The sequence below is a fragment of the Aquarana catesbeiana genome, linkage group LG09 (genome assembly GCF_042186555.1).
Source record: "Aquarana catesbeiana isolate 2022-GZ linkage group LG09, ASM4218655v1, whole genome shotgun sequence".
In the NCBI taxonomy this organism is placed as follows: Eukaryota; Metazoa; Chordata; class Amphibia; order Anura; family Ranidae; genus Aquarana; species Aquarana catesbeiana.
In genome coordinates, this window is record NC_133332.1 from 231,220,623 (window position 1) to 231,239,442 (window position 18,820).

At 42.2% G+C, this 18,820-nt stretch overlaps 1 protein-coding gene across 1 annotated transcript; it reads right to left on the reverse strand.

Moving 5' to 3' along the window:
- Positions 1-17,664: 17,664 nt before the first annotated feature.
- Positions 17,665-18,585, reverse strand: LOC141109009 (olfactory receptor 5V1-like). The gene has a single exon (XM_073600967.1). It carries the CDS (start codon positions 18,583-18,585, stop codon positions 17,665-17,667), a length of 921 nt encoding a protein of 306 aa, XP_073457068.1.
- Between the last annotated feature and the right edge of the window lie 235 nt (positions 18,586-18,820).

Here is an 18,820-nt window from a genome sequence, read left to right on the forward strand (position 1 = left end):
CTCCATCCACCTGCTCCTCTCCTCTCCTTCCTCCAATGACCGCTCTGTTCTCTGCAGGTGCGGGTTACAGCCGGCTCAGGAGCTGCAGCTGTCCTGGAAGGAGGGGATCCTCACACTGCTCCGTCCACCTCCAGCATGCCTCAGCATGACACACATTCCTTCTCCCGCCCCTCTCTCCTCTGGGCCAGCGAGCTCTCGGGACCATTCAAATGAGTGAGCACTGACCAGACCCCTCTCCCCCTGCCCCCTCTCTCTCTCCCTGCCCCCTCTCTCTTTCTCCCTGCCCCCTCTGTCTCTCCCTGTCCCCTCTGTCTCTCTCTGCCCCCTCTTTCTTTCTCCCTGGCCCCTCTGTCTTTCCCTGCCCCTCTCTCTTTCTCCCTGCCCCCTCTGTCTCTCCCTGCCCCCTCTGTCTCTCTCTGCCCCTCTCTCTCTCTCCCTGCCCCTCTCTCTCTCTCCCTGTCTCTCCTCTCTCTCCCCCTTCTCCCTCGCACTATCTCCCCCCGCCCCTTCTCTCTTCCCCTGCCCCCTCTCTCTCTCCCTGCCCCCCTCCCTCTTTCTTCCTGCCCCCTCATCTCACTCTCCCTGCCCCTCTATCTCCCTCCACCCCATCTCTCTCACCACCCCCTCTCTCTCTCAGTGCTCCCCTCTTTCTCTCTGCCCTCTCTCTCCCCCTCTCTCCCTGTCCCCTCTGTCTCTCCCTGCCCCCCCTGTTTCTCCCTGCCCCCTCTATCTTTCTCTGCCCCTCTCTCCCTGTCTCTCCTCTCTCTCCCCCTGCCCCCTCACACTATTTCCCCCCTGCCCCTTCTCTCTTCCCCTGCCCCCCCTCTCTCTCTCTCTCTCTCTCTCTCCCTGCCCCCTCCCTCTTTCTCCCTGCCCTCCCCCACCTTTCTCTCCCTGCCCCCTCTATCTCCCTCCACCCCCTCTCTCTCACTGCCCCCTCTTTCTCTCTGCCCTCTCTCTCCCCCTCTCTCCCTGCCCCCTCTCTCCCCCTCTCTCCCTGCCCCATCTCTCTCTCTCTCCCTGCCCTCTCTCTCTCCTGCCCCCTCTGTCTCTCCCTGCCCTCTCTCTCTCCTGCCCCCCTCTGTCTCTCCCTGCCCCCCCTCTCCCCCTGCTCCCCTCTCTCTCCCCCTGCCCCCCTCTCCCCCTGCCCTCATCTCTCTCGCTCCCAATCCACTTTTCCTCTCCTTGCTCCCCCTCTTTCTCTCTCGCCTCCCCCCCCTCTCTCTCTGCCCTTACCTCTCAGTTTATAACACAATCCTGTCAAATAAACTCTGTGAATTTCAGATATTAAATATTGTTAATGTAAAAAAGAACAGTCCATCATAAATTTCAGTAAATCTTTATTTAATTAGTTATTGTATTTATGTAGCACTGACAATTTATGCAGCAGTTATTGTACATACACATCAGTCCCTGCCCTCATGGAGCTTACAATCTAAGGTCCCTACTCCACATGCATACATAAACATATTAAGGCTAAATTAGACAGAGGCCAATTAACATACTAGCATGTCTTTAGCGTGTGGGGGGAAACCAGAGTGGTGTGTACCCAAGGCAAACCCACGCATACACAGGAGAACATCCAAACTCCATGCAGATAGTGTCATCCTAAAATTGTGATGAGAAATACTGTTGATCAGCTGATTAAGTAGACGTGCTAAAGTAATAACTGACAAATATAAAAACTGAGCTCCTGGACAAAATCTAAATACACATTGAAATACATGTAAAGCATCTATTTTGCTATTTTTTAATCTTTTCAACCTGTACTGTGATCCAAGCATTACTGCCAGACAGCAAGGTTTGTGACATCACTACCCTAATTAAGACATGTTATATTTCCTAAAAACGAGAGAGCTTAATAAGGAAACATTTTACCTCCTTTTTAGGTCATTGACATTGCAGGGAGCCTGTCAGTGTGACTGATATATGGCTACGCCAAAAGTTCAATCTGGACCTATTTGCCCACCACAGCTGAAAAGGACATAGGTAAGGACATATTGTAAGACTAATTTTTGTAGTTGCCAATTAACCTACCATTATCTGTAGGCTGTGAATAGCCCTTTGCCTTGGTGTTAGGTTCACACAGACAGCATTTTCATGTAGGTTGTATAATTTAGTTTGCATGTATTTCCCCTTCTGTCCACAGTGCAATAAACATCCAGGTCAATGAACTGCAATTCGACCAAAGAAGTTCTAGGATGCTTGTGTTTGTGTGTGTTTGAGTCTGATAGCAGTCTAAAGCTGGCCATACACTATTAGAATTTCAGCTGATTCAGAGGAATCGACTTTTCAAAGGAACCGGACTGAACATTTTATTATTATTATACAGAATTTATATCACGCCAACAGTTTGCGCAGCGCTTTACAACATGAGGGCAGACAGTAAAGTTACAATACATTTGAATACAGGAGGAATTTCAGCTAGCACTAGTGGCTGTCAGAATACATCAACCCAGCATGGGGATTCATCCATCCGGCCCATTTGTGTGGATGGAGGAATCTGTTCAATTTCTATTACTCAGCCCGCAGGCTGAACAAAAGAAACAAAAGAAATCTATTAGTGTATGGTCAGCTTTAGACTGTAAATTTCTTATGTCCCTTGCACACTGGGGTGTTTAATTATAGTGCAGCATACAGCCCCGCTACAAGCAGCCTGTCAAAATCTTTGGCTGGCTGTGACTGGATGGGGATGAACTCTGTACCAAGTGGTACCGGCCTTTAGGGTCCTGTCTATTCAGAGAAAAGGCCTTAGAAGTGAGCAGCTATTGTAAATAGTTCTATGTATTCTGTAAAACATATGTAACATAGAAGGATACTTAAGTGAAAACTTTATTGTCAGAGATCGGTAGACTGTCAATGCAGACCCCATTGTGAAAAAGCTGATTTACTGGCTGGCCCTCTCTGGCTTTTAAACTTTTAGAGTAGCCAACCTGGAACAAGCATGCAGCAAGAAAGACCAGAGAGAAATCAAAACTTCTCTGCATACTTGTTCTGGGTCAGTGTTTTGCTTGCGTCTATCTAGTAAGGTTACTTTTCTGTATAAGCAAGGAATCTTAGACCTCTGCAGTGTATTTATGTGCTTTTACTATACAAAAATGACAGGATGTTGGAAGACCGCAAGAGCTGCTGAGAGCAAGGCCTTTGATGTGTTAAAAGCCTGGACTTGTTTCTAATGGACTTTCTAAAGAACTTTTGAAAAAGACTGAAACACCTTCTCAGTTGCAGAAATATGGGAGGGGGTTGCATTCAAGGCAAATTAATGTTTAGTATTAGTTATTAGTAATAAAGTTATTTTCTGTGTGGAGTCTGAGAAAAAAAATCAAGGGCGGAATGTGTTGCATTTGATATAAATATATGTATGTTTTATGATTTTCAAACAGGCACAATGTATATGAAAGAATCTTGAACAGCGTGGCTTGTCACATGGCTTGTATGGCAGCACACTAGAGGAGCTCTGGTGATCACATAGCCTTACAGCCTGATACCCAACCTCTGAGATACCAATGCTGTGTAAATAGCTATATAGCACCTCACACTCACTTTCCCATCGCGGGCAGGCGACCACCACTGCACGGAACATATCGGATCTGTTTAAACAGAAGTCTGTGGCCCGTTACAGTGTGGCCTGCTCCAAGATGGCGCCGGTACACCACGAGGAGGACTTCAGTGGGGATTCTGAATCAGCTACAGAGGACACAGGTAGGGGAACTTCCTGCTCTGATAAACCCCTGGCCTATGCTGACATGTTCTGCTTCACAGCAGACATTAAATCCACCTTCTCTGCCGCCATTACGGACTTGAAAACCAACCTTGTGGTTCTCACTGAGAAGCTAGCTTCAGGGGAGCATGCAGGGAGGCAGAGAGACAAGGCTATCCACAGGCAGGACAGGGTCACTGTCTCACACTCCCAACGTTTCATTGAAATGAACAGGCACTTGGAAGACCTCGACAATAGAGGCAGGAGGAATAACATTAGGGTGAGGGGCATACCAGAATCCGTTGAGAACGATCAAATTATCCATGCCCTCCAAAGAGTTTTTAACAGCCTGCTAGACAGACAGGAAGATATGGAGATAGATTTTGTTCTGGCTCACGGGGCTCTCAGACCGAGGGGACCAGACACGGCCCCGCCAAGAGATATAATATGTCATAATGCGAAAGGCCAGGAGAAATGACCGCATCATATTTAATGGAGAAACTATAAAGTTGTTTCAGGACTTATCCCAAATCATCCTCAGAAATCGCAGGGCACTGCTTCCTCTCCTGAATAAGTTGTAAGACAAGGACTTAAAATATACCTGGCATTTCCCCCTTGCACTCATTGTGGTCACTAATGGCCACCAACATGTTCTGCGCACCCCGGTGGAGCTGCCAGACTCCTGCGAGGGGCTGGGCCTGATAGATCTACCAGACTGGTACACTGACTGCACTACCACCCCCAGACAGAAGCCCAGTCCGTTCTCCATTCTCCTCGCCAGAAAAGAAGATTTACAAAATGATGAAACATAACAGAAGTGGAGTCTCTAAAGCTGGCACACCAATCTCAAGATCTGTGGCTGCACGAGATCTAGAGGAGGGTTAATGGTCGCGTTAGACTGCCAAATTCACCCATACTCCATTCTTTGTTTTGTATTTGCAGGTTTTTTCTTTTTTTCTTCCATTTTTATTTTTTCTTCAGTTCCCAAAATGCAGCTCTGACACGTTGACTGACCCCCGCATCTTTCCTGAAGGTTCGAAATGTACATATGCTGCACTTTAGGATTGCGCATATTTCAGTGTAGGTTCTTATTCCTTATTCCAGGAACTACGGCTGTTATCTCTGGCCTTCCATAATTGCTGTCATGGTAGGGGTCAGTGACTTTATGCTGTAATTATTATACTACTGCGGAAGCTTAAATTGCTAAGTGCGAACTACCCGTCTCTGCTGCGGCATATAAGGGGGGCAGGCATGGATATGTGCATGTGTAGGGGCACATGGATATGTGCGCCTGCACATGCATACACGTCTATATGTGACGATTGGTTTATTGTCATATATGTGCATATGTGTATATCATTAAGTCGATCGTTTTTCACGTGTTATGTATGTATATTTATTTTTTGTTATTTTTCCTTTTTCAAATGTTTTTATTGATCTATTGGTTTACAGTATTATTTATAAATGTTTACATGCGACTGTTGGTCCATGTTCCTATGTGTATGCAGGACCTTTTGGTATGCATGGGAGCATGGAACTTCAATTTGAGCTTTTATTCAAGTTTCTAGCTGCATGCTCTTTGGGGCTGAGGTTTGGTGATTGATCAAGCTGTGTTCTCATCACTGATTACCACCACCCCCAGAACACCTGGAGCTATTGGGGCGGTCTATTTAAGATCTATCAGTTGTCCCAGTCATTGTAATGATTAAGCACAAGATGTATGTGTGAAACACGTCTACGTGACCACAGTTTGGTGTCTTTGGTGTTATCTTTGTGAAACAAAATAAAAGGCAATCGGAAGTTCCGGATGTGCAGCCATTTCTTTCTTCTTTCCTCCTTTTGAACTGACAGAACAAATGACAGACCCTTAAGGCAGATTCATATTTCTGAAAGGGATATATAGTGGTACACCCCTCACTTTAGCGAATGTGTACTTCCCCAACACAGCACATCTTACATTTTGCAAACATATAGTACAGAAGCTACAGGGCTTCACATCAGGATGGCTTATACTGGGGGGGATTTCAACATACCGTTGATCCCTCTGGTGGACACATGCACCAGTAAGACATGCATTAAATACAAAGTCCTCAAAAAAATTAAATCTCTCTTACAATCTCTCCAGCTGATAAGACTCATGGCGCTTTCTCAATCCCGACGGACGCGACTTTATGTTCTACTCAATTTTACATGAGCGATATGCCCGCCTAGACTTTTTATATCGCAAAAAGACCTTCCAGTTCTAACAGATGCTCGCATAGGTATTCAATCGACATCTGACCATTCACCAATTGCCCTGACACTTGATTTGACGAATGCTCCTCCTAAACCTCAGACCTGGAGGCTTAACTCCTCTTTAATATCTGACCCTTCTCTTTTGCCCAAACTCACAGCATCACTTAATAACTTCTTTGAATGCAACAACACACCGGACATAGACCCCCTGGTAATATGGGAAGCACATAAATGCACACTTAGAGGTGAACTAATAAGAATGGGTGCTCAGCGCAAAAGAGAGTGGGAGAAAGAAATCAAACTTCTTACCGACCGCATCCACAGACTGGAAACACTACATAAACAGTCATTATCTGTCCAATCAGCCAAAGAGCTGCTAGACACTAGGAAGACATTGCAACAGACCCTAGACACTAGAACTAAACGTTTCCTGTTCTTTAGGAAGAAAATTTATTATGAATCAGGTAACAAAACAGGCAAATTATTAGCTAGGGCCCTGAGGGGACACACCCCTAGAAATAACATCATGGGCATTAAGCGAGCCAACGGCTCTCTAGATGTTACTACAGGGACGATCGCACAACATTTCCATATTATTCAAATTTGTACAACCTACCACAGCAACATAGACAACCAGGCATGGTCGGAGATACGTCTCAGATTATTCAGAACTATCTGGACAAAAGTAGCCTACCTGCCTTTAATGACTTGGACTCTACCCCATTGGAAAACCAGATTGAACCGTCAAAAATTAGAAATGCTATTAAACATCTGAAATTAGGTAAAAGTCCAGGCCCAGATGGCTTCACATCTATACAAAACCTTTATAGACATCTTAACAGACCCACTGACGGCTGCCTTGAACTCCATGTCCCAGCCCAAAAAGGTAACTCCGGACCTCCTTTCAGCCTTTATAACAGTCCTTCCAAAACCTGGTTTGGACCCCGCAGAATGTGCAAGCTACTGGCCTATATCACTGTTAAACCTAGATATTAAAATATTTGCAAAGATACTTGCCAACAGACTGAGGCCATTCCTACAGAAGCTTATCGGCCCTGAACAAGTGGGCTTCATGCCAGTCAGAGATACTAATGATAATGTGACTAAGTCCCTGCTGTTAATCCACTCAGCCAGAACACAAGACATCAGGGGCCTTCTTCTATCCACTGATGCGGAGAAGGCCTTTGACTGTGTATCGTGGGACTTCATGTTGGCCACCTGTAGACATGTGGGATTGGGTTCTCGGATGATGGCATGGATATCAACTCTTTACCAAAATCCAACGGCAAGATTGAAAATAAATGGTACGCTCTCAGAGAGGGTCCTGATCACTAACGGCACAAGACAAGACTGTCCATTGTCCCCCCTGCTATTCATCCTCTATTTGGAACCCTTTATTAGATAAATTAATGTAAACACTTCCATAAGCGGCTTTAGGGTGCTGGATAGGGAGTTCAAGGTAGCCGCCTATGCTGACGACTTACTATTTTTCCTAACCAATCCTCACATTATACTTCCCAACCTAACCAAAGCATTCACGCACTACGGCTATATTTCAAAATTAAAGATAAACTACTCCAAATCTGAAGCCATGAATGTGTCTCTACCTGATAACGTTCTTAAATCAACTAAAGAGAACTCCTCTTTCAAATGGGACCCCAAGACACTGAAATATTTAGGAGTTAGGTTGACACCACAGCTTTCATTGATTTATGAACAAAACTTCTCACCATTGCTTAAAACCATAGAGAAAGACCTCGACAACTGGCACGCGGGCATCTTTTCATGGTTTGGTTGTGCGGCCATCATTAAGATGACCATCTTACCTAGGCTACTCTTTCTCATGCGCACATTACCGGTCAAACTACCCCAACGCCTGTTTAATTCACTACGCTCCATCCACTTAAGGTTCTTATGGGTCCACAAGAAACCCAGAATCAGTTTTGAACTCTTAACCAGATTAAAAGAACACGGTGGGATGGGACTACCCAACTTCAGGGACTACTACTTGGCCTCACACCTCACAAGGATTATAAATTGGCATTGCTACAGACACTAAAGGCTGGGTAACCTTAGAGATGGCTCTAAATCCCATTCCCTTACAATTTGCACCATGGATTCTGTGGCGCACTTACCCTGATAGATTAAAACAACATCTGCTGACAGGGACCACTCTAGAGATTATTCACAGGTTAGCTAGAACGACATATGTCACTTCTTCACTTAGCCCGCTAACCCCCCTAAAAGACAACCCAGACTTTATACCTGTAGTAGGCAACTCAATATTCCTACCAACACATCGAACCCAACCACTTCTAGCTGGGGATTGCTTTTATCAGGCCAAGATCAAAGACCTGACTGACTTAAAATGAGATAATGACCTCCCCCAGCTACCTTTCTGGTCATATCTACAGTTGCCTAGCTTTATGGTAAATCTCGGGTGGGCGATTTCTCTAGACCCTTAACGGAGGTTGAATCAGTGTCGCACGGGTGATCAATTTTTTAGGGCAACCTCAGCTACGTACACATGGTTACAGGCGGCCAAAAAGCCGGTGGATGACAGATTCAGGAGGAGGTGGTTCGAAGCTTTACAGATGGTCATAACAGCCAAACAATAGAAAAATGTGTGCATCCTAACACATAAGTGCTCTATCGGTACTAAAACACAAGAAATGGCATTCAAGTTGTTGACACACTGGTACTTGACACCAGCAAAACTACATAGATGGAGCCCCCAAGTAACTGATCAATGCTGGAGGTGTCTGAGAGAAACAGGCTCTCTGATACACATTTGGTGGCATTGCTCATCACTCGCATCATTCTGGTAAAAAGTTAGGGAAACAATCATCCTGATCACTGAGACTAAACTCATACTCCATGCAGCATGTTGTTTACTGCATATATCAAACTCACCTTTAAAAAATACAAACACTCCCTCTCAAAACATTTACTAAATGCTGCCAAATCCCTAATTCCAATTCACTGGAACTCCCCCCGGGTTCCCTCAATAGCAGAATGGCATTATAAAATATCTGAAATTTATGAAATGGAAGACACACTGGCACAATCCAGTGACCTGGTAGAGAGGATCCATAAAACTTGGCAACCCTGGACCATCTTTAAATATTCTCAGGCATATTCGGACATCATTACTGAACAATATCCTCAACCTAGCATTGGTTGAATGATCTCTCAACATTTTCGGGTCATTATACCCTTGGTCTTTGGTCTTTCATCGATAAAATTGAATAATGTAGTGGATCACTTTTTTCCTTTCCTTCAGACTATCTCTACTAATATTCATTATTGCTGAATGCAAGTCAGGCAAATGCATATACTTTTCTAACATATGGTACTGTTCTGATTAGAGATGTTGTGGCCCTGCATAACAGGCCTGAATGTCAGTATTGTTTTGCAATTTAATTGTTGAAAAGGGTTCAGTAGATTCCTATAATTCTACACATTATGTGGACTCATATCAATATTAATGACAGTTATAATTACAATACCTTAATGTAACCTGTTACATACATTCATATGTATGCTTCCTTGATTTGTACTGATCTTTTGTCATCAATAAAAATCTTTAATGCAAAAGTGTAAAGAGATATCTGCGCTTAGCACATTCATTAGCCAGCAGCTGAGCACTATAACCCAGATATCAGGCACAGAGAAAAATATTTAAATAAAAGTGCAGCACTAGAACAAAAAGTGCAATTCATATGAATCGCACAACACATGTGATGTGCATATATTTGAATATGATATAATAAAGTGCAATTGTGCAAAAATGAATACATTGTGAAATGAAATAAATCATAACATATGTGCAATATAATGTCACAAGTGCAAAATAATGGGAAAAGAAAAGTTCATATGCAGCTGATTTTCATCAGAAGTCCCATGAAGAGGGGGTATGTTGAAAATCATGATCAAATGTATTGGCAGCGAAATACCCATCACCACAAATAAGTAAAACACCACGCGCTGATCAGCTGAGAAATTCCTGGTATCTTCTGTGGCTACTGGGAATAGACGTCAGGACATCTTTTCTGTTGATCACAGATCCAACAAAGCACTTTGTGACCTCCCTAATTAACCTGCTGGCTTTCTGATAAGTCTTAATTTTATTTGTGGTGATGGGTATTCCGCTGCCAAGCATTTGATCATGATTTCCAACATACCCCTTGATTTTCAACATACTTCCAAAGGGGGGTCGCTGGCTTTTTGGTAAGCCTTCATTTTATTTGTGGTGATGGGTATCACGCTGCCAATGCACTTCTTCTGATGAAAATCAGCTGCATATGAACTTTTCTTTTCCCATCCCTATATTTGCACGATTTTGCACTTGTGACGTTATATTGCACATATGTTATGATTTATTTCATTTCACAATTTATTAATTATTGCACAATTGCACTTTATTATACCATATTTGAATATATGCACATGTGTTGTGTGATATGTATGAATTGCACTTTTTGTCATAGCGCTGCACTTTTATTTAAATGTATGAAATAATCTGTTTAGGAGCTTGTTTTGGAGACAGACATCATGTTTTCTTGGAGTGTTTGAGTAGATATTTCTCAAATACCTTGGTAACAATTACACAGGCTAACCGCAAACAATGGGAACTTAGATACCATTTTTGCATTTACAGTTGGACCAGTCTATTGTTTTGTAACCGTGGTCAACATTAGCTTGACAATCTGAAACTTCACAAATAAAAGCCAACAACAGAGATTGATAGAGATAACTCTATAATGCCTAAACACTAAGGAAGGTCTGCACCAGCCAGAAGAAGCTATATCTGAAGACGCATTCTCCTGATTTCCAGCAACTGCTTAAAAGCCTGGGTCCTCATTGTCTACAAAGATCATGAACACACAGTAACCGGAGTTAGGTAACTTTTAAGTGTATTTCTACTGTTTACAGACCATAGGCTGCTTATTTGCTAGGAAGTAGGTAGCATCTTGCTTGTTATAGGTATATCTGTCAGTCTTGTATTGCATTCATAATATTGTAATGGTTTTGTATGTATTTTTGTTTAGTAAAAGCACATTTATACAGTGCAGAGGTCTGAGCTTCCTTGCTTATAATAAAAATGAAGCAAAACAGTCAGTAAGTCAGAAAGTACTGAAACCAAAGGATCAGCATCACAATCTGGTAATCTATTTGCAGAAGGAGACATTGTCAATGGCAGCCTCCATATTTTTCCCAGAGTAACATTCTTTGAAACATCCTTAAGGACCATGTAACATTAGTAATTCTGTGACTGTGATGTGTAACAGCTATAAGTTTTTTGTTTTCAGCATTTTATTGTTAGGAATTAGGAAATTTGAATTACAGTCAATGAAAGATCTGCATCAGAGCAGTTACACCAATCTATGTCTGGCTCGCTGAGCAACTGATTTTTGCAGCGTCTAACACTGGCCATACATTATACAATTTTCTCGTACAATTTTCCTTTAGATTTACCAAAACCATATAATATGAGGTCACATCTAAACACTAAACAGGAACAGGCAGGCCCTTACACTACATAATTGAAGGTAAGTCTAAAGGAAATTGAATAAGAAAATTGTATAATGTATGGCCAGCTTAAACTGCCTTAAAGCGGGGTTCCACCCAAATTTTGAACAATATCTGTATGTATTCTCTTCCTTGCCTAGATGCTGACATGCCGTTTAAAAAAATTTAAATCGCCGTAATTACCTTTTATTTTTCTATTCTTCTTTGCACTTCCCTGGTTGTCTTCCCGTGGGAGTAGGCGTGTTTCTAGCCTCTCCCAGACTCCGCACAGTCTCCTGGGAACTAGTCTCAGGCTTCCCAGGATGCCAGTGAGTATGTACGGGAACAAGCGGTGAATGCTGGGAGCACAGCATTCACCGCATCCAGGAAATAAATGCTTGTGGGCTTCAAATGCCCACAATGAAGATGGAAACCACCTGCAGTGAATAATATAAGTTATTCTTTCTGACGAAATCTGACACAGGCGGACATATTACACACAATATGTGAGTATGTAATGCTGAGAAGAAAAGTTTGTGAATGAACTCAAAAAAAAAAAAAAAGATAGATAGGTGGACCCCCGCTTTAAGAGCTGCTCCTGTTTAATTTTCTGCCATTTAGCTGCACAGACAACCACATTAGCCAACTAAAAATTACTAGAGAAAACGATTGGAGAGATTCATAGCTACTACAACTTTTTCCTACAAAAATGCATTGGCAATACAGTCTTTATGTTGACCATAGAAGCTGAACATTTCAGGCATCATTATATGTTTTGGATAGAGTGAGTAATAGTTAGAAGCCCTGTCAGGCTTTTATCACTAGGGGGATTCAATCCTTTATGTGATCTGGTGACCATTGTTACTGAGACAGAATGTGGGAGGAAATCACAAATTTTAGAGCTGTCACCTGAGCAAGAACTAAAGTAAATTATTCCAGTTGAGACACTGGACTCTGTGACAACTCCCTAAGATAGGGACTGACCAGAGCAATGTTCTGTTCCATTGCTGACCAATCAGAATCACTCTGATACTTTCTATAAGCCCTGCAGAAAGAGGATGGAGATGAGTGTGGATTTCAGATCCCCAAACCGCTGCACCAGCTTTGTGGGCACTGAAAACTCAACCTATGGAGTAGGGTGGAGTAGGGTGTTAGTTCATCTTTTAAATTTTTCTGAAGAGGTGAACTCTCTTGTTGTGTCTCCAAGACAGGAAATTAAGGAACTACCCCCAGGGGTTTTGGCCCTTGGTCTTAGCAAAACTGAAAAAAGTCACTTTGCAGGCAATTTAGGGTTTATGTATACCCAGGGCTTTTTTTAATGGGAATGTGGGGGAACGCAGTTCCGGCACCTCCAACACTGAATTCCTGAAAGGGCTAGGGGTGCTGGGGTGTGCTGGAGGGTCTATTGATGCTGGCTACTGGGGGTATTTTGTTGCAGGGGCTCTATTTTTACTGGGGGTCTATTGTTGCTGGCTGAAGGGGATCCATTTTACTGCTTTTCTTGTTATCCTTCAAAAATTTCATACACATTACTTAACTTACTTGGTTCCATATTCCCTAAAAGGAGCAGTACTAAGAGGTGGGTAGGAGGAACCAAGGGATGGTGTTTGGAGGTGGGTAGGGGGCAGAGACAAGGGATGACTCAGAAGGGCGGTTTCTGCACCTACTCTCTGAGAAAAAAAGCCCTGTGTATACTTAAGAAAAAAATTCACCACATGTGAAGACTGGTAAACTGCCACATAAAATACTTCAATGAACTTGATCAACCAGCAGTTAATCTTATAGACTGAAATAGATTTAAAACATTGAAACAATAACTGTGATTGAATACAAACTGATTAAAAATAGGAACCTTTTCCAACAAACTTGTAGAAAATAAAAGAATCAGGAGTTTCTTCAACCCAGTGCTTGTTTGAAAAAAATGGGTTATTCATTTAAATATTTTTGGATGTTAGAACCGCTGCTCCGGAGAATCTGAGCTAATCAAAGTATCAAAGGAGTCTTGGTCGGTTCAGTGGAACATAAATTATCGGCTTATGCCGATAACATCCTTTTCCATGTCATGGACCCCCTTGTCTCATTGCCTAACCTGCTGGAGGAACTAACTGCTTACGGCCAAGTGTCCAACTTTCGGATAAATTATGCAAAATCTGAAATTCTGCCGATAGATGTCCCCCCAGCCCTTGCTACTACCTTGAAGAGAGCTTTTACATTTACTTGGGCTTCCACCTTCATAAAATATCTGGGCATTCAACTTACCGACTGTCTAGATTCCCTTTACACACACAATTATGCTCCTTTACTTCGGAAGATCCGCCAGGGTCTACAATCCTGGGATAGAGCAACTTTCACATGGATTGGCCACACAAATATTATTAAGATAACTATATTGCCCTGCATACTTTTCATCCTGCAGATGGTGCCTGTGTCCCTACCTAGATGCTTTTTTACTGAGCTCCGCAGTCTCTTCACCTTGTTTGTTTGGAAAGGTAAGTAACCACGTCTAGCCATGGCTTTGTTGCAACAACCCAAATGACTGGGAGGCCTTAACATCCACAATATTTTACAATATTATAGAGTTATTGCTCTGCAGCGCATTCTTAACTGGAGATTTCACACCTCTAAATTATGGGTACCCCATCAGATTGGGTATCCTCACTAACAACACATGTCCTCTAAGTTTGGGACAGGCTAAATAGGTCCCTAGCCCCCCCAACATCACCATTAGCGCCTGTTGCTAGCTTTCCGTGGTTTCCTCCTGGGAAGAAATTGTCCTTTTGTGGTCCCTGGATAACTGATGGGGATATAAGCCTGTCCCGCTTCCTGGAGGGTCACAGCCTCATTTCGCTGGCCACCCTCAGGGAGTGGTACGATAGTTTCCCCTTTGACTTTTGGAGATATCATCAACTCACTGATTTTGTCTCCTCACAACGCCACCTATCCCCGATTAGGCCTACCCTTACAGAGTTAGAACTCAAATGGGCAGCCGAAGAACCTCTACCGCATATGATCTCAGCTCTTTATAAACTACTTGATTCAGCTCCCCCTAACCCTAAACCATTCTTCATTAGGGAAAGGTAGCAGGATCTCGGGTGTGAGTTCACTGAGGAACAATTGCACCACTTGTACCTTCTCACATACTCTAGCTCAGTAGACTCTAAAACACAAGGAAATAATTATAAGTTCCTGTCCCAGTGGTACCGAGTGCCCACCTCCCTTGCTAGAATTTACCCATCAGTCTCTGAGTTGTGTTGGAGGGATGCGGGCAGAGGGTAACACTCCTCCATATTTGGTGGGACTGTCCGTTGGTTTCACCCTTTTAGACGCATAATGGATAGTCTAGGTATAGATGTGCCTTTTTCCCCCCCAAAGCACTTTCTGCTCTACATCCCCCCATCCACCCTCTCACTATAAATGCAGTGCTCTCCCTCACCTCCTCAATGCCGCAAAGCTCCTTATACCAATTCACTGGAAGAGCCCATGAGTCCCGAGTGAGTTGGACTGACTTGGGAAGGTGACAGAGATCATAGAAGCAGAGGAATGGGTGGCCACATGCAAGGGAACTTGTGAGCGCTTCAACTGAGCCATACTTCTGGACAGGCCCCAGTCTCCTCTAGTCTAGATGTTGCCTTGTTAACTTTGGCAGATCCTGCCTTCGGGCAACTTGTCCAGGCGAACCGGACCCTGAGTCCAGATCATAACCAGATACAGAATTAGCATTGATGTTCCTAGTGTAGATATACCCCATCAGCCAATGAACCAGGTGTGTTTGCCGATTTATAAAGGCCTTGGCGGTACTTGTATATAATTTTCTTTTTCTTTTGTATATATTTTTTTCATGTCTTCTATGTTCCTACTTTACTTTATATGAGCCTAAGATGCTGTAAGGTATCTGCTTTGATTTATTGAGCAAGCCCTCTCTCCTTCCCCAAAGTGTGAGGGGAATGTCCACTTAGATCGAAAATCTAGGACAGGAAGGGGCTCGTACTAGTAATAATTATAATTATGGTGTAATGTATTATGGCGCTACTGATATCAGTAATTGTAAAGAGGATAAAGATTATATAAAAAAAAGAAACATTTTTGGATGTGGATGGAAAAATATATAAACAAAACTGAATGATCAGATTTCCACATGTATGGTCAGTTTTAAAGAACATACCGACTATTATGCCCCGTACACACGGTCGGACATTGATCGGACATTCCAACAACAAAATCCTAGGATTTTTTCCGAGGGATGTTGGCTCAAACTTGTCTTGCATACACACGGTCACACAAAGTTGTCGGAAAATCCGATCGTTCTGAACGCGGTGACGTAAAACACGTACGTCGGGACTATAAATGGGGCAGTAGCCAATAGCTTTTATCTCTTTATTTATTCTGAGCATGCGTGGCACTTTGTGTGTCGGATTTGTGTACACATGATCGGAATTTCCGACAACAGATTTTGTTGTCGTAAAATTTTATAGCCTGCTCTCAAACTTTGTGTGTCGGAAAATCCGATGGAAAATGTGTGATGGAGCCTACACATGGTTGGAATTTCCGACAACAAGGTCCTATCACACATTTTCCGTCGGAAAATCCGACCGTGTGTACAGGGCATAATAGGCAGTAAATCTAGGGCCAACTAATATCTAAGACAGTTTTGGTCACCAGTTAAAAAAAAAGGATGTTGCAGAACTGGCGAGAGGGTAAAAGAAGGACAGCTAAACTAATAGGAGACATGTATGAACTCAGTCGTGATGAAATATTACGGAACTGAATTTATTCTTCCATTAGAAAAAGCATTTAAGGAGGTTGCGATCACCTTGTATTAATACATAAATGATCTATATAATAAACTTGATGCAAAGTTGTTTACTCTTGGATTTTTTTCCTAAATCCACATAACTGGATAATAATATTTATAGGTAAAGTTGGTGCATGGAATATCCAAATGCATTTTGGGGGATCAGGAAAGAATCCCCCTCCCCACCGCTGGAGCAAATTGGATCAAGCTTTATTGGGGGGGGGTTGTATTCTTCTGGATCAGCTGTGAGTAAAGGATTGTATACATGGAGGTTTTCTATGTGTGTGTGTTTTTTTTTCTATGTTGGTTGAACTGGTTGGTCTTGTGTCTTTTTTCAACCAGATTAACTATGTAACTATGTAACTCTAAGGTCGTTGGAAGTAACCAGGGTTAACCTCCACATATGGGCTTTTTTTACAGTTGAAGCTCTGAAAAAGGTAGAATGGTCTTCCACAGGAGTAAGTTCTGGCCAACTCTGTAGTGTTTGTTTTTTTTTTTTTTTTTATAATAAGACTGGATGTGTTTCTTAATGTAAAGAATATGACTGACTAATAATATGTATAAGTAACCCAGATAGCAAGGATAACTTGCCACACATTTGTGACAGTGTTGAATCGTAAGTCTGTTAACTTGCTGCACATTTTCACTGGCAAGTTGTACACTTGGAGAGCACTTGAAGCACAAGTTCTAGTTGACATTTTTTCCAATTTGTAGCAAATTTGCATGGCAAGTCTCTAGCAAGAGCAAAGTTGCAGTGCTGAGTCTACAGCAAGAGCACTGCAAGTCTACAGCATGAAAATTCAGCCACAGCGACCCCTGTGGTGGGAGAACTATTGCACAACATAACTGAACCAGAACTTGCAGCAGACTTGCAGAAAGTTTGCAAAGAAAATTGATCTGGAGTCATGCAATGCAGACTTGCAATTGTGCAACAAACTTGTGAAGCCTGGCAAGTCTAGCAATAGCTTAGCAAGTAATTTTCAAACTTGCAGCTCAATTGCTTGCGATCTGGGAATAACACCACAGAATGTTGATACAGGGAATATCGAGTAAATCAGTTCACAATTTATAAGAGTTTTTTGCCTTTCTTTTAAGAATGCAGGTTTTTCTTTATTCTTTTTTTCTATTGGATGAACTCAAAGGACATGTGTAGTTCTTTTTCAACCTAACTATTTAACTATATGCAACCATGCTTCCATGGGTTGTGCTATTTTTGGCTACATGGGAATTCCAAAAATAGCTCAGCCTATTTGAGTTTAGGGTTTAGTTTTATATTAGGACCATTTAGATCCATGTAATACCATTTTATGAATATAGAAAGTATCTTCCATTCACTGAGAATTTGATTATATACTGGAAGTATAATATGAATTATTTGCACAAAACTAAAAATTATCCATGGACATGATGAGTTTTTACATTTCTTCTACAAAAAAAGTAGTTTCAAGCCTTTTTTGATCTCTGTGTTTCTCATGCTATAAAGGATAGGGTTGATAAATGGTGTAAAGACAGTATATAACAAAGACTTCAAAGTGTTTTCATGATATGAGCTCCCGCCAACTGGAAACATGTATATAGTGATCTGCGTGCCATAAAATATGAAGATGGTAGCAAGGTGAGCACTGCAAGTGGAGAAGGCTTTCCACTTACCTGCCATGGAAGAGATCCTGAGGATGGATACGAAAACACAGTGATAAGTCAGCACAACAAATATAAATGGCACAAATACAAGCATAATGGAGAACACAAAATCTTCAGTCCTCACCAAGGAGGTATCAGAAGAAGAGATATCTAGAATAGGAACAAAATCGCAGAAAAAATGTTCAATGACATTTGGGCCACAGAACTTCAGCTGGAACAAAGAAACCATTTCTATCAACATTAAAACAAATCCAATAACCCAAGGCCAAGTAAGTAGGTGATGGCAGAGTTTATGATCCATGACTGAAGAATAACGCAGTGGGTGACAAATGGCTAAGTATCGGTCAAAAGCCATGGCACTGAGAATCAAAGACTGCGCATAGGTAGATCCACAGAAAACATAGTACTGAATGAGACAACCAATGGGAGATACATTGCCACCTTCTTTCAATATGATGTAGAGCATGTTCGGCATAATGTTAGTGGTGAAAATAAAATCTGCCAAAGCCAAGTTCTTCAGGAATATGTACATAGGGACATTAAGGTGGTAACATGCTGATACTAAGACAATAATTAAAAGATTACCTATCAAAATCACAAAGTAAGTAAGCAGGAAGCCCACAAACACCAGGATCTTGATGCTGTAAATACCTTTAAAACCAAGCATTAGAAATTCACTAACGACTGTCTGATTGTGTCCACACATTTCTTAGTCTAGAAAATAGAGAGTATTGGATAACATAGTACATCTCCCATCCAGATTTTTTTTAGAGCATAAAAGTATACTTATCCTTTTATCTTGATAGTCTAAATATGTATAACCATATAAGTTATGGTGAGGTGGATTTAAAGCCCCACTCTTAGACAATCTTCACTTCCACCCACCCCTCTTTATATGTTATGAATGAACACAGTGGGTGATCAGTACCGATCACTCACTG